Source organism: Podarcis tiliguerta (genome assembly GCF_965153285.1).
Source record: "Podarcis tiliguerta genome assembly, chromosome: 8".
Classification (NCBI taxonomy): domain Eukaryota; kingdom Metazoa; phylum Chordata; class Lepidosauria; order Squamata; family Lacertidae; genus Podarcis; species Podarcis tiliguerta.
Window position 1 is genome coordinate 2,623,743 of NC_139541.1, and position 27,846 is coordinate 2,651,588.

The window sequence follows — 27,846 nt, forward strand, 5'->3', positions numbered from 1 at the left end:
CCGCGCTCGCCCCCCCCCCGCCACTGTGGCAACTAGGCCAAGGCCTCCACCTACACCGCAAGGCCTCCATTGAGGCCTGCGGCAGCCACAGGTGTACTTCTGGAAGTGTGGCCCAGCTTCCGAAAGTACATCTGCAGCTGCAGGGGGGCTCAATGGAGACCTCACGGTGGAGGTGTTGGCTGAGTTGCTGCGGAGGCAGAAGAGATGCAGCGGTGGGCAGGCGGCTGAGGAACGGAGGCTTTGACCTAGCCTTGGCAGGCAGCAACAGTTCAAGGTGGTCTGGGCCTCATTTGTAGGCAGGGGGCAGCGGTGGTGGAGCACGCTGCACTGAGTGCCCAACTTCAGGAAGAGGCCTCCTCTGCCCCCTCAATATTACAGGGCTCAGCCCCCTGTCTACAAATATTGCAGGGGTCAAGGCCCCAAGGCCCCAACAGCCCCATAGAGATGGTGCCTATGATGGGTTAGTATTGGCAGAATGCAAGTGTGCAGAGCTTGGCAGCAGTCACAAGTGGGTTAAGCATGGCCAACTGCACTGAAGAGTCAACAGGGTGGGTTTGAACTTAAAAGAACAAGAGCAAATCACTATGAATCTATTGCTAGGAAATGTTTGGAAGTCACCCATGGAAATCAGAAGGGCTGAAATTATGTGCGCGAGCACAGGAGGGTGCTGTGAGTATTAATTAGAAAACTGAAAGTTCCTTCTGGTGAGCGCAAAGCACCCATTCCCAGATGAGGCCACCTGCCGCCTCTCTGCAGGAGTCCTTGCTCTGGGCTTGCCGCCTTCCGGTCAGCCCCCTCGATTGTGAGTACATTATTCTACATGCCTCTGCCTTGGGTGTGTGACCACATCATTCATTCGCTGCCCAATGCATCTCTCACAGTGTGAAAGTGAACCTTCTCAGGAGCAACTCTGGAGCTTTAATTCCAAAGGGTGTGGGTGTGAGTGTCCTCTAGTTCCCAGAGATATGGGAAGTGTGAGTGTAACACAATAAACTCTGTGGAGGCCCCATGTCAGTTGTGGGGGGCTCACAAATTATCTCCTAATACTTGAAAATGTTGTATTAGGATCTGGAGTTGGCGGAAACTCGCGACCCACTAACTCACAGAAAGCTTCATACTTGGAGGTTTCTTGTGTGCATGCTGTAGAGGGCTAGCATTTGACTTAGAAAGCTTGCTTGTAATTTTCTTTCAAGACAGAATCAGAATTATTTTGACCTGTTGTTACGGAGCTCCTAAAAGGCATGGGGCCCGGAGGCCTACTCTGCCCATTTGGTAATCCAGCCCTGGTGTAACAGAAAGAAAAGAAGCAACAGCGTGGATCTTTTTAAAGCAGGGAAAAGATGCAGGGAAGAGGATCTGGATTGGGACCCTGGTAAGATTTAGGGGGCTTTAACCAGTTGTCCCCACTGTGGTCCTTAGGTGGATCAGGGCCCTGGGCTGGCCCTTTGCATTGGAGGAAAGTTCCCCTTTACACCATTGGAAGTGCCCTTGTTGTTTACTAAGCAAATACCCTTAGATGACACCATTGTAAATTGCGTGAACAGCGCCGCCCTCTCTCGTTCGGACCTAAGTTTACTTGTTTAGCAAAGCATGGGATACTCCCACCTTTAGATCTCAGGAAACAGGGATTTATGTCTGTCCCCCCCCCCCCCCGCCGCCGCCGCCCTTAACAACTTTTTAGGGCAATCCTATGCGTATTTCGTCAGAAGTGAGCCCTACTGTGTTCCATGGGCTTTCCTCTTTTTCCCTATTGTAAGAGGCAGAGGAGACTGACTTTTCCTTTCCATCCAAGAAGCGTGAGCAGGAACCAGGAGCTCCTGAGGTTGCTGCCCTTGGGGGTTCTGAACCTGTCCATTCACAGCCTGGTCCTGCTTCCATTTTGTAGATGGAGGGCTGGACATCATGGCAGGCATGGAGTCCTTGCAGATATTAGTGCCCAAATAGTGGGAATGTGGGAGGGGGGCTGGGCCAGATCCAGAGCTGGGGTGAACATTCTCCACTCTTGTGCAGTCAGCTGCTTCAATGAATCAGTTACCCTGACATGGAACAAGGCAGCAGCTTTGTCTGCTGATATGAAGTGTAGCGGTTACTAGCATGGTGGGGTGTGAGATGTTAGAGGGAGAGTAATAGCTCTGGTGGGGGACACGTCATGCTCCTTCTGGGGTGGTTTGTGCATCTTTGGTCCCCACTGTGTACTCAGCTCTCACCTGTGGCTCCTAGAAGTTGTCAGCCTGCAACAGCGGCCACAGCCTGGGAAACAGCTTCAACTGACCAGCTAAACCAGGTGAGGGTAGTTGATGGGTCTCAAACCCTCTGCAAGTGCGGGGGTTCACCTGCATGCAAAGACAGGCTCCAGTGGATTGAGCGGACAAGAGCAATACTGCATTCCATGGTCAAGAAGGCGGTTTCTGCATGTGCCGTAGAGGAAAGTGAGGGGCAGGTGGGGCTCTTCAACCTGTGAAGGTAGCCCATCTAGAAGAAGGAAGACTCTGTTCCTAAACCTAGGCTAAGGAATAAACCCTAAGGCAGTTGGATGGTGCCTTGTTACTCCTCCTTTTGGCAACTCTTGCAGCCAAGATGGTGCCAAATGTCGTGCCCTGCTTTCCTTTGGACCACATCAGAAGAAGAAGAGGAGTTTGGATTTGATATCCCGCTTTATCACTACCCTAAGGAGTCTCAAAGCGGCTCACATTCTCCTTTCCCTTCCTCCCCCACAGCAAACACTCTGTGAGGTGAGTGGGGCTGAGAGACTTCAGTGTGACTAGCCCAAGGTCACCCAGCAGCTGCATGTGGAAGAGCAGGGAAGCGAACCCGGTTCCCCAGATTACGAGTCTACCACTCTTAACCACTACATCACACTGGCCCTCAGAGAGGTTGAGGGGGTGGAGTCTTGTTGTCTGGGCTGCCCGGGACCTGCAGACACACTGCTGAGCCGAGAGGGCATTGCAGGGGGTGCCACCTCAGTGACTTAGAAGGGAAGACAAGAGGCCCCAAATCTACTATTACATTTGGTTGTCCACTGTGAGAACAGGATGCTGGACTAGATGGGCCCCCTTTGGATCCTCTCCAGGTCATATCTGCTTCACAGGCCACACCCCTTGCCAGCTGCTCTGCGTCTTTGAACTGGGATAGTGCCTCTGTCTTCCCTGGATGGAGAGGTGTGTGTCTCTGTGTGTGTAGAATAAGGTGAGTACAGGATGCTAGGTAGATGGGCACCCTTTGGCCTGATCCAGCAGCCGGGCTCCTTCCGTGCATTCCCGCATGGCCAGGTGACACATGGCTGAGTCAGGCAAGAGAGCAGACTGAATATTGAGAGGCTCAGGAGGAAGGGACGGAGCCCGGCCGAGGAGACCTGTTCTGGGGTCTCCAGTTCAAGAATCATAGCTGACCCTCAAGCGGCTGGAGGGAGTGGCACAAGAGAGCGATGAGTGCAGAAAAATGGTTGTGGCAGCTTGCAGGACTCTGAGGGTTAAAATGCATGGATAATCTTTTTATCGCTCTCTCTCTTGTCTCTTCCCCCTTCTCCCTGGAGACCACAGGGGTTGAGTTTGAGTTACTGGTAAGCGGATCCTAGTTGGAGCAGGAAAGCAGGGATTCGGGGGCTCAGCAGGCGCTCCAGGCGGACAAGGCTGACCCCACCACTGATGGGAGTGACGGCTGCCCAGATCGTGCCCCCCAAGAGCCCCTGGCCACAGAGAGCAGCCAGAGAGGGGGAGGAGAAAAAGGCTGGACTCCACGGAAAGAGAAAGGAGTTTGTGGACTCCTGCAATCGGGTTAGAAAGTGAGTGAATCATAAGTCGAGGGGAGGGTGGGAGAGAGGGGAAATGGAGAGCAGCCAGCGAGAGAAAATCCAAATTTGGAAGCGGCCTGCCTTGAGAGGCCAGGAGATCCAGAGAGGCAGTCAAGCGGAGGAAGAGGCAAAGCGTACGCAGGTGGAGAGGGGAACAGGGTCAGTGCAGCAAGAGGCAGGCGCCCGGCTATCTCCCCAGGCAGCCCGAGCAACTTTGCAAGTCCGGGGAGCCCAAGGCAGAGGGGAGGCGAGGCTGGCAGGGGAGAGGCTGCCGCGGAGTCTGCTGGAGCGCAACGGGATGCCCCTCAATGGAGAGGCAAAGGCATCGTCAGGGAAGCCTGTGCGCTACCTGGAGGTGCGCCTCAAGATCCGCGACTACCGGCACACTTGCAAGAAGCAGCTCTACAACCTCATCAGCTGCTTTGTCCGCCTCATCTCAGGCAACCTGTCGTCTGAAGGTAAGCCCAGGGGTCTGCCAGCAGCTTGGAGAGGCAGCTGAGGTCACCAGTTGGGCTTGCTGGGTGGGGGTAGTTACTTCCCTGGATGGTTCCGAGATGGGCTTAGAGAAGCAGGTTAATTTTTGCGGAAGGCGTTTGAGCCCTCCTTGAGGCCTACGCTGTGGCCAGAGGGACCTCGCCCTCTAGGGAATTCTTTATGACAGCCTTTGCCAACCTGGTGCCCTGCAGATGCTTTGGACCACAGCTGCTATCAGCCGCAGGACTGGTGGCTGATGGGAGTTCCCCTCTTGAGCACCGGGAGTGCAGCAGGTTGGTGCTGGATGCTGAAGTGCCGACTACAAACAGTTTCCACTCTGTGGCCCATCTTGTTTTCCTCTCTTTGCATACTTCCCCCTTAGCAGGTACTTGGACAACGCAGCTACTTCTTCAGATGTGGAAACAGCCGGCACTTCCGAACCACATGTAATGTTACTTTTTTTTAATGCGCCAGACCTTTGTTACCCACAAGAGAGGTTTCTGCAACAATAGTTGGCACTTCCAAAAGGAAAAAAATAAGTGGTGGGTTCTGGTGGCACCCGGGTCACAGGGTGGTGTTTTTCAGGAAACTGGTAGATTTCCAGCTCAAGGGCTCAGCGCAGAGAGAGAGAGAGACTCTGTTTCGGAGAGAATAAGTCGTCTCCGGTGAAAGTTTCGTGTTTCTTGCCTGGGTGTTGTACAGGCAGGAGTGTGTGCCGTTGAAGATCAAATGAAAGTGATGTTGCTAGGATGACAAGGTATAATGTTAATTAATCCTGGACGCTGGCCTTTGCTCAGATGCCTGCTGGTGGGATGTGTTCCTCATAAAGGAGAAGCCTGCACTCCTCCTTGAGCTCTGCACATGTGGCAGCTGTTTAGCCGGGGGACTGGCAGCAGAATGTGTGAACTGGAAAGAATTCTTCATTCGGTTTTCTTTTCTCCCCGCCTTCGGTATTTCAGTATCACACCCACCAGAATATTATAGTCTCAAAAGACGTAAGCTTCCGTGCCCTTCGGTCTGCCTTTGGTGAGTTGAATTGGGCTGTACAGATTAATCAGCCACAACTGTAGTTGATTAATCTACTGGGGAAATTGCTCAGAGTTTGGAAAGAGCCCTCTGGCCTTTTCACACTCTCTTCACACTGGCCTGGTCTCCTGCTGCCAGGGTGCCCATGCGTCTTGTTTTTCAGAATGGGGTCCTCTAATTGGAGGCCAATCCCCTCCAAGTACGGCTTAAGTGGTTGCATCCAATGTGACAGAAGCCAACTTCCACTTGGGCAACAGAACGTCCACTTTCTTGCCTGCCCCACCCCCTGCAGCCCCCAGATCTGCTCCAGAGAGTCCTCCAACCCTTTGGAGCAAATCTGGAGGACATCTTGGGGGAAGTGTTGTTGCGTGTGTGGAAATGTGTCCTGCTTGTGCACAGACACCATTGGATACAATCGAAAGACCCGTCTTGATTGAAGTTGTCGCTTCATCCTGCACAACAGGCTGAGCAGGAAGGCACATGCGTCACCGAGTCACAAACGATGTGAATCGGGGTCGTCTTTTTAGATGATTTGTAAGCGGCACCTTACCTGCTACATTAGCATAAATGAAGCAGTGGGCTTCTGAAGTTGTCATTGCTTCGTTACAGTATTTTTCTGTGGCAGCAATTCCACATCAGGGCTGGAGCTCCCTTCTTCTGTTGGGGGGCAGGCTGCAGTCCCTGTGGCACTCCATCTCTCTCTCTCTTCCTCTTCCTCCCTACCCAGTGAGCCTGCTGGGGAAGGGGCAGATCATTTTTACCAGAGGTCCATCTGCAGGGTCCCCTATTCCTTCCAGCGCTCCATCTGTTCTGTTTCCCCCCCCCCCCCATTCCTCTCCCCACCCACTCCTCAAACACCTCTCCTTCCAGGCTCCCCTCAGCTGCATGAAGCTTGGCTAATTTCTCCATCTATATCTCTGCAGAGGTTTTATGCCTAAGTGGCACTCTAGTTCCTTCACACCATATACATGCATCCCATTTAGAAGCTCTGGTAGTCCCAAAGTTGAGATGTCTTGAAGTTAAATTCATAGATAGTCAATGCTGTTCCTTTCAGATACAGACTACAACTCCCATCATTCTAGATTCCAAACTACAACTCCAATCATTCCTGACCATTCATCCTGCTGGCTGTGGCCGATGGGTCTTGGAGTCCAACAGCATTTGGAGGGCAGTAGGTTGGCAGTCCCTGGAATTAGAGGATTTTGGATGGGGCCTTGTAGTTCAGAAGAGCTGGTAAATAGAAGCAGCTTATGGATGGGAATTCCTTAATGATACCTATTTTGGGGGGTGGACAAAATGTTCGATGGCACTGGGCAGTTAGGAGTAAGTAGGGGTGGAGAGAATTCTGGTTCGCTCCGCATTTGGAGTGAACCTTCCCATTTCACACATACCCAACCCATGAGTGGATTGGGAATGTTCACCTGCGGATTAGACTGCATAATTTGACTGACCCACACCTGGGTGCCTGCTGTGCCTACAAGGCGGTCTGAGGGCTGCCGCTCTCTTCTTCCTAACATTCTGAGCATCTTAAGCTGCACAGAGCAGATCCGTTGCCACACAGTAAAATTGCTTTGAAAATGTTCCCAGGAAGCAACTGGATGTCATAATGTGCAGCCCCTTCCTGGGGAGTTGTGCAGGAAAACTATATGGCTTCCCCCACACATGTACTTATGGAAGTCGACATCATTTTTTCCATATGCTGCAAGGCTGGCAGGGACATTGTCCCTTCTCATGGATGCCAACTGACTGCACCTGACTTCCTCCTGGGCACCCACTTAGTTTCTCTCTCTTGTGACATGGGCAAAACCTGCCCTCCAGACCCGGCAAGGGATGAGATAGGAGCCATGGTGTCTGTGTAATAGAGTGTGCAGCGCATACACTCTACGGCATGGGTAGGCAAACTAAGGTCAGGGGGCCGAATCCGGCCCAATTGCCTTCTGAATCCGGCCCGCGCACGGTCCAGGAATCAGTGTGTTTTTACATGAGTAGAATATGTCCTTTTATTTAAAATGCATCTCTGGGTTATTTGTGGGGCATGGGAATTCGTTCACCCCCCCAAAAAAATATAGTCCGCCCCCCCACAAGGTCTAAGGGACAGTTGACTGGCCCCCTGCTGAAAAGAGTTTGCTGATCCCTGCTCTACGGCACCCAGGGATTCTGGCAGAAGGGCTTTGCAGTCTTGCTCCAAGGAGCACCAGGGCAGCTGTCCGGCAGGTGGAGCTCTTGGCCTGGACTTTGCTGTGCAGCAGCAGCCCTTCCTCATGGCCGGGGGAGGCACTGCAGCTCATTTGCCCAGCCAATATAAACTTAGGGTGTTTTGAGGCTGCCCCTATTTTGCATGTGGGATTCAATCACATACTGCCCAATTAAGGTTGTGCAACAAGAGTTGGTTTGGAGTTCTTGCATTACACACCTGTTCCCCCCATGGACACACACACATTAACATAAGGAAAGTGACATGAAATTCAGGGGATAGGTGTGGGACAGCAATTGCTGAGACACAATCTCATCTAACCTGCGGACAAAAAAGTGAGACTGAATGGTCAATATAAATAACGGATGTTGTCTAACCTCCTCACAAATTTGGGCAAGGTCCAATCTCCTTCTTCTCGTGGCCATTCTGGAGGAGGAGGAAGAGGAGGGTGGAGGGGTCATGGTGCAAGTTGGAGGCTCACTGAGGCTCATTTCTATTTGTTGTTTAGTTGTGTCCGACTCTTCGTGCCCCATGGACCAGAGCACGCCAGGCACTCCTGCTTCACTGAGGCTCATTTCTATACCGTGGTACTTCGGGTTAAGTACTTAATTCGTTCTGGAGGTCCGTTCTTAACCTGAAACTGTTCATAAGCTGAGGTACCACTTTTGCTAATGGGGCCTCCTGCTGCTGCTGCTGCTTCTGCTGCACGATTTCTGTTCTCCTCCTGAAGCAAAGTTCTTAACCCGAGGTACTATTTCTAGGTTAGCGGAGTCTGTAACCTGAAGCGTCTGTAACCTGAAGTGTCTGTAACCCAAGGTACCACTGTAGTGCTAAATTATGATTTTGCCTTGCATCCAAACTTTCACCCACAGCCTCCCTCTCTGGAATTTAGCCCCAACTTTAGTCATTCATTCCATTACTGATATAGTATTATAGCATTCCTCTCCCCCCCCCCCCAAATATTTGCCATGGCTGGTTTGACTGCCACTGGTAAATTTGTAATTAGAGGCTTGTGTTCCTTTTGCGCCATATTGTCCAATGAACCAAACGAGATCACAGTTGGATTCAAAGACGCACTGTCATTTAGTGATTTTTTTCAGGATGCTTTCAGACGGAAGTGTAGTTGTACTGAGGTGTTGAAAACTTGCAAAGAGGCCATTAGCAAAAGGAAGAGGGGTTGATTGTTAAGCCACCTTGGGAACTGTAGCTTCCTTAAAGGAGAACAGGGATCTCCTAACAACTCTCAGTGCCCTTAAGGAACGACAGTTCCCAGAATTTGGCAGGGCAGGTACAATATGGCTGTTTAAAATGGTATGATACTTCTTTAACTGTATAGTGCAGGTGGGACCCATGGCATGCTGGAGGACACACCTGCAGAAAATCACCAGTCTGGAGAGACCCAACAGGCTGCTCACTTTCCCTCTGCTGGGAAATGTCCTGCAAGTCCATTGGGCTGAGGGACAGCATCTCTCCTGTGCTGCCTCTACTGGCGGTTTCAGCCTGTGGTGGTTTGCAGGGAGTTGAGTGTGTGGATTGTTCTGACTCCCTGTGACTTTTCTGACACAGGCCAAGCCTCTGCGCTGAACCTGTCCAACCACGAGTTTGCCACTTTACATGTACGTATGAGGTCTTTGACAAATAGGCGTATAGATTTTGGACGCTGAGGCTTCAGATTTCACACAGCAGAACAAAAAAAGGGAAAGAAGGCAGTAGGGAAGATGGAAAGGTAAGAGAAGGTCAAATGCAGAGTAACTTTAGGAATCATTGATGTACGAGATAGTGTTGATTTCAGTCCAGCTGAATCAACCTTTGCCAACCAGGTGCTGTCCAGATGTTTTGGACTAAAATGCCCATCAGCATGTGCTGACTAGGGCTGATGGGAGTTGTAGTCCAAAACACCTGGAGGGGACCAGGTCAGTGAAGGCTGAACTAGATAATATCATCATCAGGAAGGGACAATTTTGTTTGGAATGAAGGTTGTTGTAATTTTAAAACGCGCTTGAACACGTCAGACCCCGAGTGGTGCCAGAAGTGGCAGAATCCTGCTGCTGACTACTCAACGGAACTAGATTGTGTTGTGCCCAAATGCTCAGAAAATTCATTAAGAGCCCCGTAACAGAGAACAGATACTGAGGCCTAGCAAAAGGGGGGGGGGGGCGGGGAGAAAGAGGTCCTGTAAAAGTTATGGTTGGGGAACTTTCTTCAGCCTTGCATGCCCAGACATGCAACACCACAGGTAAGCAAGTGGGTGGAATCTTGATATCGCTTCCCACTCTGAAGAGCACAAAGTGGAGTGCAGTAAAGTGGTGAAAGTCTTTGCAGAGGGTTTCATGGGGAAGAAAAATACTTTTTAAAAAAGCTATCCAAAGCGCCCTCTATTTCACACCTAGGCTAAAATCTCTTGTACCAATTTAACCCTTGGTAGGTTAAGTTGAAGAAATGTAGCACAAGTTTCAACCAAACGCTGTTCAGTTGAGCTCTCCTTAAAATATTATTGTCTCTGGTCCATCTGAGATCTCCTGAGGTGCCTTGGTAGCCTCAAGATTGTTTCATCAATTGAAGTCTTCAAAGTAATAAACTGATGGAAAGCCGCCCCATGCTAGACCTGCAGCTCTGAAACTCCATTGATCCTAGAAATAATCTCACTATTATACTGGCATTGAAATCTTTGATGTCTGTGTATTTGTCTACATTGTTATTGTTTTATGATGTGTGATGCTGAGGTGGTTCTGAAAAACCCGGATCAAGCTAGGGCTGTGCCTGTGCTGGTGTTCCGGTGGGAGGGCCAGTGCAATGATGCCACCGCAGCCTTGTCACTGTCCCATCATAACTTCGTTCATGTAAGCAGCCGTGCTGCTGCTGTCGTTGGGAGGGTGACATTGAAGTTCCCCACCACCCCACATGCCACTACTGCACCCAAGCCATTCTGCACGATGGGGTTTCCAATCATAGCAGAACTTTGTGATGCCAGTCATAGGGGCAGAGGACTCATCCGTCTGAGTTTCTGAGAGTAGCCACAGTTTTCTCTGTCCTTCATATGGACATAAGAATAGGCTGCCAGATCAAGCCAATGGCCCACCTAGTCCAATATCCTGCTCTCACAGTGGCCAACCAGATGCCTCTGTTGGGAAGACCACGCTTGTCTGGCCAGAGCGTGAACTTTGTCTCGTGCTCCTGGCTTGAAATCTGGCCCTGCGTCAGCCTCTCCTGTACTGGCCAATGGCAGGCTGGCACAGAGGGCTGGGCTCTCCAGGAGCCAGAGGGAACACGCAGTCTTCCCTCAGGTCCGCCCCTGGGGAATTTCAACAGCTGTGCCAGCCCCCAACTCTCAGCTCTTCTTTGTCAGATCAACCCACCCACCTACTCCTTTAATTTTGCATTTTACATAATAAATTGGCCTTGCTATGACTGTGGTGGTCGCCGTATTAGTGTGGCCGGGTAGGAATTTGCCTATCAAGCGAATTGGCTATGCCCTGGGAAGCTTGCCTACCTCACAGCAATCATCACAACTGTGGTGGTTTAGGCACTGGGTGACCTTAGTCTTGGTCGGGGGTGGGGTTGTACCTCACCCGCCCCCCAAATGTGGTATCCCATTAAAGGGATCCATGAAGGAGTTGCTTCTGTCCATATGCCCAGATGGGGGGCTTGGGCCTCAGTGCTCCTAGAGGCAGCGATCCTATGGGGATCCTTCTATTTGATGTAAGCCCTAGGAATCCCCCCTGCCGGGTTGACCCTGATGTCATTTCTGGCAGACAGGCCGGAAATAAATGCTTACCCATTGCCTGTGCCAAACCGCTTCATCTGTAGTCAATAAAGTTGTGGCCTGATGTGATCCCATTCAATGGTGTTGTGTCTTTTACTGGTTTTCATCTGAGTGGAGGAGGGAGTCCAGGCCTGCAAGGGGGCCAGGACACATGCAGCTGGCAGCAGAGCACAATGCGCAGCGGGGGAAGTGTGTCATGTGCCACACCACCCATTCTTGCGCTCCTTGGGGAGTGTGACTTGTGCGCTCCAGCCAGCCCTGGGGTGGGGGTGGCACATGCCGCAGCTCCCCAAGCGGCTGAGCGTCTCTGGGGGAATGCCAATCTTAGGTGCCAACTCCCTGGGGCCCTGGGTACCCGAGCATCCACAAAATTCCCCATGAAGAGGCTGAGCACCCACAAATGTTGGTGCCAGGGCCATGCATGCTGCATGGCACCCATGGCCATGGTTGTGGGGCCAGGTTGGCACTCCTGGTGCCAGTACTGTGTACCAGTGAGTACTGCTAGGAAAAACGTGCTAGATGTGAGATGATACAATATTTGAAGTGCGGTTGCATCATAGATTTGTATAACGACACTATGATATCGGCAGTGTTATTTTCAATTCCTTTCCTAATGATCCCTGGTGTGGAATTGGCCTTTTGCAGAGCTGCCATGCACTGGGTTGGAAACCTTTCCTGTTTGTTCTGCTTGGGCAAATCTGGCAGCAGCAGCAGCTGCTGTTTCTGGACCTACCAGATGCTGGTGCTCTGTGCCCTTCACCGTAGAGTACCAAGGGCCATTGCACCCATTTGAAAGATGCTTTCCTTGCGACAACATCCTGTGTGCAAAAGAGGGGCAGTAATTTCCCTGAGTCATGTGAGCACCAGGTGACTCATGCTGTTGTTGTGGTCTGAAGCAGAAGGTGCTCCCTGGCTGTGGTGATTGGCAGGCTGAGGTAAAGTGCTGCACAAATGCGGTAATTGAATCGGTCTGCTTGGCTGGATCTCTGCAGTGGCTGGGGGTGAGAGCGGTTAGGTGCAGTGGCAGTTGAGGTCAAGGTGGGCCATCTGTAGCACCAGAGCGAGAGAGGCATCTTTAAATTTGCTGCCTGCCAGCAGCAGTAAACTTTCCTGTGCTGTCTTAATTTGTCTGACGTGACGCAGCAGCTGAAGCTCCACGTCCTGCACACAAGTTGCTTCCATGTGACAAGGTGACCATGCGTCCCACTTTACGGAAGACATTTCTCTGTTTTGATGGTGCATCGGGAAATCAGAGAAACTGCTTTGGGCACAGCACAATACCCATTTTACAGAATAAAACCTGAGGATGCTCAGAACCTACCCCAACAGTAAGAAAAATAATACCTGCACACAACCCAAAACAAATAAAATGCAGTAAAAAAAAAAAGGTTTCTAACCCTAAAACTAGTAAAAAAAAAAAAAAGCCTCCACAGGCACTCAATTTCTATTTATATCTGGTTTCTTTTTTTCTAAGTTTGCATCTATACATACAAGTTAGCAAATTTTAATGTTATGAAAAGCTGTGTCCTCTGTCATCTTCTTCCGTGGCTACATCTAGGCTTCATCACCCTAATGATGAAACTGGGAAGTGTCTCTGCTGGAGTCCTTTTCAGTGTAATATTTTCCTCGAAGAGAGATTGACTGTTTAAAAAAACTGTTAAGCTCAGTCAGGACACAGACGCCATACAGATTTTTCAGGGAAGATCCACTGGGCAACAGGAGGAAGAAGAAGTAGAAGAAGAAATTGTTCCCTGGTTGTTCTATGCAAAATCTGCATTTAAATATAACTTTTCCGCTGGGTATTCTTCCAGGGAGCAGAAACCAGAGATGGCTGAACCTCTTTTTCCATGCCTTCTCCTGAATCTGAACTAGTCCAGAAATCCAAACATATTTTGGACTGGCCTAAAAGGTTTCGCTAGGTCTTTCCTGAGTTATGCGCTGACACTATTGTAGGCATGGACCCTGAAAATCTTCACTCCTCAATGGCGTGATGATGGGCAGCCTAATGCCTTCCTTACTTAGTGAAGCTCTTTGGAGCAGATGGATAGTCTCCCCCCCCCCCCTGCCTAAAATGCCTCCCACAAGTCTGGCTTCCATTGCGACATCGCAGCATTCAAGGGTTTCCCAGTCCCATCATTGGCAGAATGTTTCTCATCCTAGTACAAACTCTGCAAGGCGCCTGGATTTCCCTTCAGACTCAAAACTTTCTCAATATCTCTTTCAAAGCTTTCTTAGTCCTCAACTAAATCACAGCAAACCAGCCATACCTCAGTATGCTTTGCATGGAAAACATCCCAGGTTCTTTCCCTGGTGTCTCCAGTTCAGCTGGGAAAGACTCCTAGCTGAACCTCTAGAGAGCAGCTGCCGTCAGTGTAGACAATATTGAGCTTTCTGTGTTCTTATGTTCTAACCATATGGGCAAAAAACCCCAGCAAGGACTGAGCCCTAGCTCATGTTGTGATGATTTGACCGACTGGCTCAGGGGCTGCCTGCTTGTATATTCGTCTGCAGCATCCTCGTTAAACGGTCCTTCATAAAGGGTTTCAAATACTGCTGGTTAATTGTACATAACTTACCCAGACCAAGCTGTTGTTGGTTTCCTCTCTGCAGGGTCGCTCAGCCATCTGCTTGTCTGTGGGCGAAAACCTCACCAAGGATGCTCCAGATTGGGTCTTAATTTGAAAAAGGGCCCTTGAGATACTGCAACCAGGTCATTCCCCAGAGGGGGCAAATATGGATTAAATGGCGGGGCTAGATCAGGATGCAGCAGGAGATTTAATGAGCTTCAAGGAGGCAGAAATGGCGATGCTGGCTGTGCTCTTCCTTCACAGTAGGAGGCAGAAATGCTTCTACATGGCCGTTGCTGGAAGGCTCAGGAGGGCAGACTGCTCTTGTGCTCCGGTCCTCCTTGTGGGTTTCTCACAGGCATCTGGTTGAGTACAAGATAAGGAACTAGATGGGCCACTGACCTGATTCTGCAGGTTCTTCTTATATCCTTAGAGAAAGGTTGAGGAAAGCCAACTTCCTATGGAACCTAGGGAGAGATGAAGCTGTGGGGTGATGGCAGCCAGAGAAAATGTGATCTCACAAGCTTGTCATCTGCCCGTTCCTGGTGTAGACAGTCCTGACCTAGATGGGCCAAGGATCTGACTCGATATAAGGCAGCTCTGTATGTTCTTCCTCTGTGTTTGGGTCAAATAGCCTTCCTTCCCATTGCCATCCTGGTTTGACTTGAAGCACATGAGGGACACTTCAGGCAGTGCCCTAGGCCAAGTGTTGGCAGCACCCAGAGCTGGACAGATTTAGGAGTAAGGTCACCCAGGCAACATCCTGGGGCATTGGGCCGGAATGGTGTTTTGACCTTAGAAGATGTTTGTCACTCTTGATGGTATTCATTTTCAATTAATCAACTAGCATCTGAAATGCAAAGAGTACGAAGAGTTCAGAAGGCGTAAATAAATATGGATTTCCATGTGTGCAGATCTATAGGCTTATGTGTCAGGGATAAATTGTGCAAAGTGTAGTTGCAAGTTAGGAAAGAAACCATTAAAGCTGGACCCTGTCTTCTGGTTGTTAAAATGCTTTATTTCATTTCTGCACTTTTCATTGCTGTTAATAGTTTGCATTGATGGTTTTATTGTATTTTTGTATAGCAGCTGTGTGCTTTTCATTTGTTGTATACTTTTTAGAGCTATCACCATATTAAACAGCATGGAAATGGCCTTAAATGAAATAAAATGGATATGAATGCAGTTTTTTTAAAAAAATACAGGAATTCACAATTGAACCAATGCAAGGCGGAGGCACCCAGGATTCTCCTTGCATGGGACGCCATTGACTGTGGTGTCGGCCTCTTCCTATGTCTGCAGCATTGATCCGGAGGAGGGGAATGCACTTAGTTGCCCTCCGGTGCTGAGGCCTCTTGAGAACGTGAAGGACAAACGATGGGACCTTGACTGGCGCAGGAGGAAGGGAAGTGACCCAGATGAGACACAAGCAGCTCCGTTGGATTGGAAAAGTGCAAGGGAAGCAGAAGCCCTTCTTCTGCCCTCCTGGCAAGAGACTTTCTAAAGTTAGCTCCTTGGGGTGAATTGGAAGGGTCTGCCAGGGTGAGAGAAGATTAAAACTTTTGCCTTGGTTTGTTAACTAACGAAGTCTTAGTTGACTGGATACGTCACAGAAAAGCAGCTGGCTTCAGTTCTCCCATTTGTTTATCATTCCAAAATGATCTAAATCATTTCTTTCTTCTTTTAAATATATTCATGTTTTGTTGCCCTTTTCTCACCCAAACATAACTTTGTAAAGGTATTCATAATGGCGGAATCCAAAAGTTTTATGAACGCTTCCTCTGTTATGGGGATGGGGAAATGTGCCCCTCCAGATGTTTGCAGGACTCCAACTCCTGACAGCCAGGGCCCAGGGATGATGGGAATTGTAGTCCAACAACATCTGGAGGGAACCAGCTTCCCTATCCCTGCTCCATTAGTAGGTGTTTATTTGCTGCCAAGAATCACGTGGAACACAAGTTGTCCCGTCTCTCTGATTACAGAAATCAGTCAATGATAAGTGAAATATTGAGAGGTCAATAGGAAATGAATTGTGATAAACAGAGGATGAAGAGTCTTTAGGGTTTAATATGGCTTAAGACAAGTCCTTCTGGACCAGTGTAGCATTGTAGTAGTGGGCAGACACAGGCCCAGGAGAGCCCCCAAGCAGAGCAGGATGGCAAGGTCCTCCCCTGCCATCTGCCTGTGCCTCTGAGCATACCGGTTCCATTTAGTTATCATTTAGTCACCTCAGGGATCACTTCTCCCCATATGAGCCAGCCTAGACGCTGCTGTCTTCACCAGAGGCTCTTCTCTGCATCCTGCACTTGGGAGAGGCACAGCACCCCCCCCCCCCATTTAATGGTCAGGGCTTTTTTCAGAGGGAACTCACAGGAACTCAGGTCTGGCACCTCTCAGGTGGGCACCATTGTCATTCTAAGAGAACGAGGGAGGTGTTCAGGATGAGTTCCGGCACCTCTTTTTCTAGAAAAATAGCACCGGTAACGGAGAGATTCACCTGGTACCATCCTTGCCAGTCTTTAGGAATCAAGCTAAGACCTTTTTGTTTACCCAGCCTTTGGTTAATTAATGTTGCTTTCTTCTGAAGTGCACATCTTTTTGTGGGGTGGTAGAACTTGTCTTTATTAATAATATGTTGCTGGATGAACATTTTATGTATTTTGTTTTGCTCGTTGTTTTGTTTTTCTGGTTTTAAATTGCTTTTATGTGTTGCATTTCACCTTGTCAAATTGCTTTGAGAGTTTAAACTATATTGCATGGGTAGGCAAACTAAGGCCCGGGGGCCGGATCCGGCCCAATTGCCTTCTCAATCCTGCCCGCGGATGGTCTGGGAATCAGCGTGTTTTTACATGAGTAGAATGTGTCCTTTTATTTAAAATGCATCTCTGGGTTATTTGTGGGGCATAGGAATTCATTCATTTCCCCCCAAAATATAGTTCGGCCCCCCACAAGGTCTGAGGGACAGTGGACCGGCCCCCTGCTGAAAAAGTTTGCTGACCCCTGCTGTATTGTGTAAAGTGACTGATGAACGTAATTGTGGATGATCATCATCCTGGTGTATCTCTGACCACTTGGGCATTGCATCCTGCCTGCATGGGGTCAGTTCTAGCTTCCTGATCCCACATTTGCAGATATTTGCTTTGGTTACTCAATGGTGAAGAAAAAAGACCTGCGAATTTTTGTGGGCAGCCGTTCTTTCTATGCAGGAGAGAAAATAATGGGTGTGAAATCCCTCCCTAAAAAATTAATGTCTGCAGTTTGTAATGGTCTTAGGAGGGAATACAGGAGGATTGATGCAGATGAGCAAACTCTTTACAAACATATGCACCATATATCGGCATAAATCTTCATCACCATGCTGTGCTTTAAAAAACCCTTTTTAGGTATGTGCTCACTTAAAGAGCTTGCAATGCAATCTTTTCAGGGGACAAGGAAGAGGAGAGGAAGAAGAGGAAAGGAGTCTAACTAAAAATACATTATTTGGGCTCAAGGAGACCCAGTGTGACCTTGGCACTGAAATCCTTGCACCGGCTCATCTGTGCACCCTCCTCCTCCTGCTGCTGCTGCTGCTTCCGGAGACTTATCCTAGCACTCATGCATTTTTCAGGAGAGTGGATCCCTCTGTCACTTGCTTCATGATTGAAACTGATGGAACAGGAGAGGAATAGGAGGCTGTTATGTACTGAGTTGAATAGGATCCAAACTGCAGCAGTCTGATTGGTCCTAGAACAATAGGATCCAAATTGCAGCAGTCTGATTGGTCCTAGAACAATAGGATTCAGAATGCAGCAGTCTGATTGGTCCTAGAACAATGCAGCAGTATGATTGGTTGGCAGGAACCACCCAATCATGCTCCAGATATAAGTGAATCCACAACCTGATTGGCTTACTGTAGAATTCCAGAATTAGCCAATCATGTGCAGCCCATTGTGTAAATAATGTATATAAAGCAGATACTTTGAGGGGACATTCATTCATTCCTCCTCATCACTATGAGCTGAATAAAGAGCATGAAATCACTTTGCGACTCTGAGTATATTTCACTGGCGACGAAGGTGGGATCCCGCTGAGCTGACTGCCACACACAGCACCGCAGCACCGCCACCTGCCGCACCGCTGTCCCGCACCGTGTATCCAGGCTTCAGCTCCGGGACACAAGGAACTCAGATCAATCCCTTAAAAAACAGGGATTGGGGCCTGGGTGGTTCATCATCCCTGGACATTGGCCCTGCTGGCCAGACTGATGGGAGGTGGAGTCTATCAGCACCTGGGAGGCCACATGGGTCTCCCGCTCTTCCCTGAAACGAAACAGTTCAGAACTCTGAAATCTCTCTTTTGTTTTGTTTTCCTGAGACTGATAGTAAAATTGTAGAGTTGGAAGGGACCACGAGGGTCATCTAGTCCAACCCCCTGCAATGCAGGAATCTTTGGAGGCTCAAACCTATGACCCTGAGATTGAGAGTCTCATGCTCTACTGACTGAGCTGAGGATGTAGTTTGCATTCTGCATGGTTGTGTCAGCGAGCCTGGGGCAGATGTTTTGGACAACACCTCCCATCAACCCCAGCCGACACTGCAGTTGCTTTTTTTATTTCTTGTATTATTTTCATTGTTTCATTGTTTGCTGACCTGAGCTCCTCTGAGGGGAACGGAGGGAGGGCAGAATAAAATCAACAGCAGCAGCAACTTGATGACAGTTTTATGCCGATGTCCTGTAGAGCTGAGAGGGAGACAACTTCTGAATTCCAGAATAAACCTCTCCCTTGTAATCTTGTCCTCTTCCACTAGGGGGAAGCAGTGCACATTGTTTCCAAACTCTGAACACAGCCTCCAAAAAAGCGCATCATTTCGGCTCCGTGATCACGCATGCCACATGGGTCCTGCAGCTCACATGGGGGTACGGGGGGGGGGGGAGAGACACATCCCAGTTTTGTAACTCAAGATGTTGGAGGGTATGTTGTGCTGGACCCTGTCTTCTAATTTGTTGATTTTATTATGCTAATTAAGTACTGACATGGCACACATGCAGACAGCTATATGCACACCTTGGGGTTTTTTATACAAAAAATTCCCAACCCAAGACATGTGCAAAAGCACAGTCAGGCAATTCTAAATTTCCTTGTGCAGTTTTCTGTTTTTGTGCAAATCTGAGAGATCAAAAATGGGTGAGGAATCCTCCATTTAGGAGTCACTGGAAATAGTGATGAACATAGTCAGAAAAGACATGAAAACCTTGAGGAAGCCGTGGGTGTGGAAAGGGAAGTAGCAGAAAGTGATCCATCCGCCCCAAAACACCAGAGCAAATAATCTGCGACCCCAAGTGAAGCAGTTTGGAGCCCAATTTCCTACAACTTGGTGAGTTTATAGAGGGAAAGCATCAATATTTGAGGGTAACGTCATGTGGGCTGCCCAAATTTAATGTGACTGCAAAGAGCTGTAAACATACAGCCAGCTCCAGTTTGGAGAAGCCCTAAGCTCTCTCTCTCTCCCAACCCAGATCTCCTCATGGCTTGTTAGGAGGCTCAAACACCACTCTGAGACTTTCTCAAATGAAGGATGAGATAAAAATGTAGTCAATAGAAATAAATAAATCATGTCCTGGGGATGCTGGTGAGCAGCACTGTCATTCCCCCCCCCCCCCAAATTGCTTCAATCTGCCATTTACAAATGATGCAAAAATTTCCAGTCAGATTGTTTAGTACAGTTTGCAACAGGAGTTAAAACAAAGCTTGTCTTGGGTGGCTTAGGATTCCTCACCATTGCTTAAGGAAACTTAAAGATACTAGGTAGCACCCCATGAGTGGTGTAATTTTTGTGACTTTAACAATGCTGTAAGTTACATTCACCATCCTAGTACCTTCCAGCTGTTTTGGTCGACAACTCTCACCTGTCTCAGCCACACTGAGACACCAGGGTGATGGTGTCTGCTTTAGAGGCTGTGTGCACCTGCCCTCCTGTACAAAACTTGCACTAATTTGCTGCTTTTTTAAATGGGGCAAAGCCTCTTGGCCATCGCAGCAATGCCCTGTCATTTGTACTACACCTGTGCAGAAACAAGTATTCTTGCCTCATTGATGTTAGTTCAGGTGCCAAGTGCTGTATTGGGGGGCCATCCTCACTTGAAGAAACAAAGCCAGCTGCATCCATCCCCAGTGCACTGGTCCACTAAAAAGTACATGGATTTGGGTTTCGTTCATCCAGGCCAGAGGATGGACTTTACACTTTCGGCAGCAATGCTAGAAATTAATGTTCTTCACTTCCTTGCAGAGCTCTTAAAAAAAGAAAAGAAGCAACAACACCCCCATGGTTTGGAAAACTCATACATGACATACTCCTTTCTTAAGAGATAACAAAGTTTTTGCAACTTAGGACAGAGAGGGAGAAAGTGGGATTGTAGTGATTTCATAATACGTACCGCTGCCCTGATAGTGTTCTCGAAGCTACCAGCATGAGTCTGACCAAACTGTGGGACGCAGTGGAGCTTCCGGGTTGGCGCTTCTGGATAATGGCGGATTTCCTCCGTTTCGGAGGAAACCGCTCTCTGGGAACAAGGGTCTGACTGCCACGGCGAGGCAGAGACCCGCAAAAAACCATGGTCGGAGGAGGACCGTGGGCTTGGGATTTGGCATGTGCCTTTTGCGCCTCCCCTACTCGCGGGGAGACCCAGTTTCGGGGCTCTGGAGCGACGTTGGGTGAGTGGCGCGGCACATCGAATCGACCGCTATTTTCAGGGAGTGAAGCCGCACAGCTGTTACCAGAAAGCGCCGACTTTTCCAGTGGACATTTGGACTTAAATAAACTTCATAAGTAAACGGAATTGGATTACAAAAATCCAATTTCTTTTTAAATGTTTTTGTTTTTTGTTTTCTTTTTGTGTTGGTGGGGTGGAGGGGGGTGTTCTTATGTATTTTTATGTATTTTTAAATTTTTACTTTTTCCCTTTTTTTCTCTTTCTACTTTATTGTATTTGGTCTTTTTTTAATTCTATCCTTGTATTTGTGGAAAATCGAATAAATATTATTTTAAAAAACAACAACTGTGGGAGGCAGTGGAAGACAGAAGTGCCTGGCGGGCTCTGGTCCATGGGGTCACAAAGAGTCAGACACGACTAAACAACAACAACAAAAACCGCTGCCCTGAACTGGAAGCACCTGATACCTACCTGTTTGCTGTCATAAGCATATGGTGGAGAACGCAGCAAGGAGTAGGACCCAGGGACAACATCATCAGACCCTCCAAAGCTTATTATTATTTATTAATACCACCCTTCATCCAAGAATCACAGAGCAGCTTATAGTAACATACAGGTCCTGCTTACCAGGGGAGTGTGTGGTGCTGTGGTCTAAACACTGAGCCTCTTGGACTTGCTGATTGGTAGGTTGGCAGTTCAAAGCCGTGCAGCGGAGTGAGCTCCTGTTGCATTGTCCCAGCTCCTGCCGACCTAGCAGTTCGAAAGCACACCAGCAAGAATAGATAAATAGGTACCGCTGTGGTGGGAAGGTAAACTGTGTTTCCATGTGCTCTGGCACTCATCATGGTGTCCTGTTGCAACAAAAGTAGTTTAGTCGTGCTGGCCATATGAGCTGGAAAGCTGTCTGTGGAAAAAACTGACTCCCTCAGCCTGAAAGCAGAGATGAGTGACACACCCCATTGTCACCTTTGACTGGACTTAGCTGTCCGGGGTTCCTTTACCTTTATCTTTATCTTTACCAGTTTACCAAACACAATAGTTTGGAAATTGGAAATTGTTCATTAGGTGAGCGTTCACATAACGAATCCACAATTTTCATTGATTCGTATGGGAACATTTCTAATCTCGGATTTAGCCAATCTTTCTTTGCTTTCCTCCATGGCTTCTTCCTGAAATGTTTGCAGCCAACCAACAAAAGAGAGACCAGAAAAAACTTATTTGTCCAATCTCTCCTGCTCTCTGAATTGTCTGATCTCCCTCCCTCCCTCCCTGCCTGCCTGGTTTCTACCTGAAAATGGCTGCCGTTGACCAGCAAAGCACAAACAAGCAAGAAAGTGAGGAAGTGGGCAAACTCCAGCAAACAAAACAATACTGACCTCCCCATGTTTATAATTACCCAAAGGGCTGGGAGAAGAGGAATGTTTTCTCCTGGTGCCTAAAAAGGGCCTTGCTCTGAATAAGTTGCTAAATGAAAAGGAACTTGAATCCCTTGAAGCCTTGGCAACAGCCCCAGTGATAATGTATTGAAAATAATCCAGCCATGACCAGGGAGGGATGGACCCCCATGATGCTGAATCTTCATGGGTAGTGATAAAACCAGAATGCAGAAACTGCTAAGAAATCCTACTTGTGTTTTAAAAGATGTGATGGTTTTCTGTATCACTTTTTCTCCCTGACTAGCCAATGCTACAACTCTCTAGCTAATAAATAGACTCTCTAAGTAATGCTATAACTCTCTTTCTAACACAATAACTCTCTAATGCAGATACTCCCCCCCAATCCTGTCTCTTTCCACCCCGCTCTCTAACAACTACACTCCAAAGACAGACTCTTCCCAAAGATCTTAGGCACGTTATCCAGCAGGAGGAAACACCACAATGGAAGACCTGCCATTGTTACTTAGCAACCTTGCTTAACAATGGATTTGCTCCTCTTGATAGCAGTTTTTCATACCTTTCACTGGTTTATGCCGTTGTATTTTATTCATTTGTGTTAACTAAAAAAACCCTCCTAAAACTAGACCACCCCACGTCCAGCGGATTCTAGTGAGTGTCCCATCAAAATACACCATACAATAGAAGAAAGCAACCTATTATGCTTCGGGCAAAAGTAAGGTTGAGAGGCAACAGAAAGCAAAGCAGAATGGAGGCCACATAATCACTGGGCAAATCAAACACTTGCAGCCTGGTACCAGAACAATTGTCGGGTAGTTGTAGCCAGTGGGACCGTTACGCATTGTGTTTCAAGTATGTCAGCATATTTATTAGCTTAAGAACGTAAGAGCCCTGTGGCTGGATGAGACCAAAGTGGGCCCATCTGGCCCAGCATCCGGCTGTCAGAGTGGCCAACCAGACGCCTCCGGCAAACCCACAAGCAGGACTTAGCGCAAGTAGACTCTCCCCTCCTGCCATTCTCCCCAACAACTGGCATTCAGAAGCTTACTGCCTCCAACTGTGGAGGTAAAGGTAAAGGTAAAGGTACCCCTGCCCGTACGGGCCAGTCGTGTCCGACTCTAGGGTTGTGCGCTCATCTCACTCTATAGGCCGGGAGCCAGCGCTGTCCGCAGACACTTCCGGGTCACGTGGCCAGCGTGACAAGCTGCATCTGGCGAGCCAGCGCAGCACACAGAGCGCCGTTTACCTTCCCGCTGGTAAGCGGTCCCTATTTATCTACTTGCACTTAAGAGTGCTTTCGAACTGCTAGGTTGGCAGGCGCTGGGACCAAGCGACGGGAGCGCACCCCGCCGCGGGGATTCGAACCGCCGACCTTTCAATCAGCAAGTCCTAGGCGCTGAGGCTTTTACCCACAGCGGAGGTACAACATAGCAATCACAGTTAGTAGTCATTGAAATACTTGTTGTCTATGGATTTTTCTAATCCTCTTTTAAAGCAACCCATCTTGCTGGGCATCGCTACATCTTGTGGGAGCAAATTCCATATTTTAACTATGAGCTTTGTTGTTGTTTAGTCGTCTTGGTGGTGTTCAACTCTCCGTGACCCCATGAACCAGAGCATGCCTTGGAAACTCTCACTTTCTTCTCAAAGCTTCTCCTTTTTTATGTCCATGGAGTTTTCTTGGTTTGCCAGTTCCTTCTCCAGGTGGATCACATTTAGTCTAAACTCTTGGTTATGACCTGTCCATCTTGGGCGGCCCTGCATGGCATAGCTCAGAGCTTCTAGGAGTTATTCAAACTTCTTGGAGTTATTCAAGCCCCGACAAGGCAATGATCCATGAAGGGGCAACTATGAGCTACATGTGAATAAATGCTTCCTTTTCTCTATCCTGACTTTTCCAATCTTCAGCTTCATTGGATATCCTCAAGTTCTCGTGTAATGAGAGTGGCAGAAAGCCTTCTCTGAATGTATTTAAAAAACCCATAAACATTATTCCACATCAAAGCCATTGCCTAAAGCAATTCATTTCCCCCTTGCAATGAAACTATTCCCGCTCCTCTTTGCCCCTGTCCAATTAATGATGTGGCTAAGAGCTAAGAGACCTCTGGGACTATCATACCAGCATTACATATGATTGGGGAGCATTGTCATAGATTGAATCAGGAAACCATCTATACTACAGATATCTATACTACAAACTTATGTCACGTATATACCAGTTTAATTGTTGTGACTTCCTGCAAAACAATCCTGAAAACTGTAGCTTGGTAGTAGGTGCCAAGAATTATCTGACCATGGTTCCTTAGGGAGAGGAACTGGTTTAAGTCTGTGATGTGGACGTATCTTTAGCTTTCTAATATAGGTTGTTTCTAGACTGGTGCTCTTTTCAGCATAAATTCAGATTGTACAGTTAAAGTGGATTGGGAGGTATTGTGCAACAAACCACTTGCCCAAAAGTTCAGACTTTTGCAGTAAGGAAAGTGATGGGGAAATGTGGGATAACACTTGCCTTGACAACATGGTCTGTTCTCACCACAAAAAAATTCAGGACAAATGCTCAATAAATAGGTTGCCTTTATTGTTACAGTTATATGCATGTCTACTCAGGGGTAAGCCCATTGAAATTTAGTGATGCTCACACCCAGGTAAATGTTTTTAGGAGTGTAGCCTAAAATTCCCTAGGATTGTGAAGGGCCAAAACTCAAAGGCAGAGCACATGCTTTGCATACAAAAGACCCCAGGTTCAAACTCTGGCATCTGCAAGTGAAGCAGCTCCTCATGTGTGCAAGTTCGGCACATGCCTGGCCACTGACGTATGTGCCATTTTCAGCACCAGCAGGGGGCGGGGTGGGCTTATGCATGTCCCTCTGATGTGCCTGGTGCCTCGGAACACAACCGCCACATAAAAGAGGAGTTACCTGTATTTTGTAATATTTCTCAGTTTTAATTCCCTGACACCCCTAAGGCCTGGCTCCACAGGTCTCAGTTGCAGAAGAGGTGGGGTTTTTTCATAAGCAGTGTGGGTAAAAGAGCCAGAGGCTGGCCAAAGTCAAGCTGAGGGCCAGGAACCAGAGTAGGCAGAGCAGAATCAGAAGAGGCAGAAGGCGCAGTCAAAGGCAAAGCAAGACAGTTTTTCTGCAATCTGGTGGCCTCCAGACGTTTTGGACTACAACTCCTGTCAGCCTCCACAGTCATGCTCTCATCAGCCCCAGCATCAGCTGTGCTGGTGGGGCGGCTGATGGCGGTTGTAGCCCAAAACATTTAGAAAGCAACAGGTCACAGAAGGCTGTCTTAGATTAAGGCACTTGCTCAGTTTCAGCTATTTTACTGGGCCTGTTGTGTGCCAGTGGGCTTGTGGAATCAGCTGTATGAATGCAGAAAGGGACAGATCAGTGCACTCCTTTCAGGCTGGAACTACAGCTCTTGACCACCAGAGCCTTGTGGTCTTCTGGTTCTTTTAAGGGGCATCTGGGTGCAGGAAATAAGTTGCCCAAGGCTTGCTGTCAGAGACTCTGGTCTGAGACCCACCTGGAACCATACAACCATATAGGCTTCCTCTTCCACGAAGAAGATGTGAGAGCATAGAGCAAATGGCATGTCGTTATAAATAGATAAATAGCAAGAATGAGAACTCCTTGGACAGTTGATCAAAGGTCCTCATGGGCATCTTTGCAGTACCTAAACTTGCCTCCTGACAAGCAAACACAAATGGCATCAGCTCCACATTTCATGCAAAGGTGTGAAGTAATCAGACAAAAATAATGCCCTCTATATTTAGCACATTTATCAGAGTTTTCCTCCTAGCCTGATGCATCCCAGTTCTGCTTCTTGCCATTTGTTCTTTGAACACCAACACTTTTTTCAGTTTGGTGGCTGCAATGGCCATCTTGGTTCTGTGGTTCTCGAAGTCTTTCCTTGCTTTAGAAATCGAGGCATAGGAGAAGCGAGAGAGAGCAAGCCTCACGAACAGGGGCTGGGAGAAAGACTTTCCAAACATCCAGTTCCCAGCACAAGCTGCTTGCAAAGCAAAATCAATGCAGTTTCAGAACCAAACTCCCTTCCCACATCTACTACATTTGGAGATGGGTTTAAATTCTGGGAAAGCCTTATAAGCTGTCTTACAACTAGGGGAAATATCTTCCTATATACATGAAAATGTAAGGCTGTCATCTTGCAGCCCCTATTAGAGGATTTGTAGAGCTGCATCACAATCTCGAGTTTACATAAAGTGCACATCCAGGTTTCCTTTTGTGCTGCGTTGTGCAGGTCTGTACTTTGAAGTGCCATATCAGAGTGCCCCCCCCGCCCCCCTGCAGTACTTTCCCCATGAAAATCTTTACCACTGATTTGGAGCAAATGGCAATCTGTGGGAAAACTGAATTGCTGTTTGTTCTGATTCAGCGTTAAAGAGCAGGTTTTCACAAGGAAAGTGCCAGGGCAAAAAGTGAAAGATAAAAGTGCTCAGACACAGTGCTTTAAAGCATGGACCGGTGCTTAGAAAGTGCAGTTGTAAAATTTCTTGCCACTGGTTTCTCAACACAGCCATTTAGGGTCCCTAGTAAACAACTTGCACACATTTTCATTTTGCATGGTATGTACATGAAAGCAGAGGCAGCATAAAGTAATTCTGAGTTGTATTCCACTTCCTGCAGGGGCTGATGCTGGAGACCACCACATGGCACTAGCCTCCACCCCCCAAATAATCTCCTATTCAGCAAAGGGGGCTGAAACATAAGGCTGTGGCCAAGGCTTTTCCATCTGCCTGCTTGTGCATGGTTGCCAGCTTTTGGGCTATGTGCTTCTGTCCTTGAGTAACTCTGGTTTCTGGCTGACATGGGTTGCATATGCACCACTCAAAGTGCACACACCAAATAATCATGGGACCATAGTTTGTTAAGGGTGCTGGGAATTCTCACTGTGGCCAACAATATGCCTGTGTGAAATCCGCAAGCAGGAATCTCTCCTGTGGCTTCCAGCAACTGGTATTCAGAAACATCACTGCCTCAGACCGTGGAGGCATACCCATCGTGGCTAGTGGCCATGGATAGCCCTCTCCGCCATTGATTGCCCCAGTCCTCTTTTAAATTCATCCAAGTTGGTGGCCATCTCTGCCTCCTCTGGGAGCGAGTTCCATAGTTCAACTGGTGGAAGAGTTCAGTCAATAAAATGAAGAGCAGTAAGAATGGAGGGCAGGCTGAGGTCTTATGCGTTCTTCCTCTTGTCCCACTGCTCCTGGGGGGAAATGCTCTTTGGTGCTCAATCAGAGCAAACAGCAAGCAGAAGTGGAGACAAGACCACAATGAGCCGTGTCAGGCGTGGTGAGGCAGGACAGAGGATTTTGAATGCTGTTAAGGCTGGTGCAGTGTCATGTGCATTCACCACTCCTTCTCAGGGGCCTTCTGGAGGAGAACTTCCCCATCCCATGTGCTCCATGCTAACTAGGGGGCACAAAGGGGACCACATTCTGGATTTTCAGCCTCTGACACCAAAGTCTTTTCTGGTAATTCAAGGAGCTGCTGAAATAAGTGAAATTCAAGGAGAACCAGAAGGTTCTTCCGTGGGCAACTTTTGGGGGTTGGGGAGCTTTTTTGAGCGGGACAGAACTGCACACTCTTAATAAGGTTGCTCTTGCCTGGAAGTGGTGGTAGAAGATTCAAAGCTGCTTGCACTGCTACCCCATTCCGAAACCCCAATTTGGCCCGTGCTGTTTATTGAACGCCCGTGTTAAGTACACGCTTGGCCCGGTCCCAGGGACACAGCTAAACACACAACCGTAAACTCAAGTAAACATCTGGGCCCATTAAACTGGCACAGACATGAGGGGCTGATTGATTGCCTTCGATTTCTCTTCCCACAGTGGAATAATACCTGCTTACTCATGCTTTATTAAAAACAGCCTCTTTCCTTTCTGGCCATTTAATAATTCATGGCGCTAATTGTGTAGAAAC

At 48.3% G+C, this 27,846-nt stretch overlaps 1 protein-coding gene across 4 annotated transcripts in view; it reads left to right on the forward strand.

The window, feature by feature from the left end:
- KCNIP3 (potassium voltage-gated channel interacting protein 3) overlaps positions 1-27,846 on the forward strand; it is a 123,054-nt gene that overhangs the window by 42,163 nt on the left and 53,045 nt on the right. For 2 of the 4 annotated variants that reach the window (XM_083454220.1, XM_083454221.1), the window contains exon 1: positions 3,810-4,248. The exons of the other annotated variants lie outside the window; for them this stretch is intronic. In XM_083454220.1, coding sequence (XP_083310346.1) covers positions 3,825-4,248 — 424 coding nt within the window. In that variant the 5' untranslated portion in view covers positions 3,810-3,824. Of the gene's footprint in view, positions 1-3,809; positions 4,249-27,846 lie in introns of those variants that run through there. 4 annotated transcript variants of the gene reach the window in all.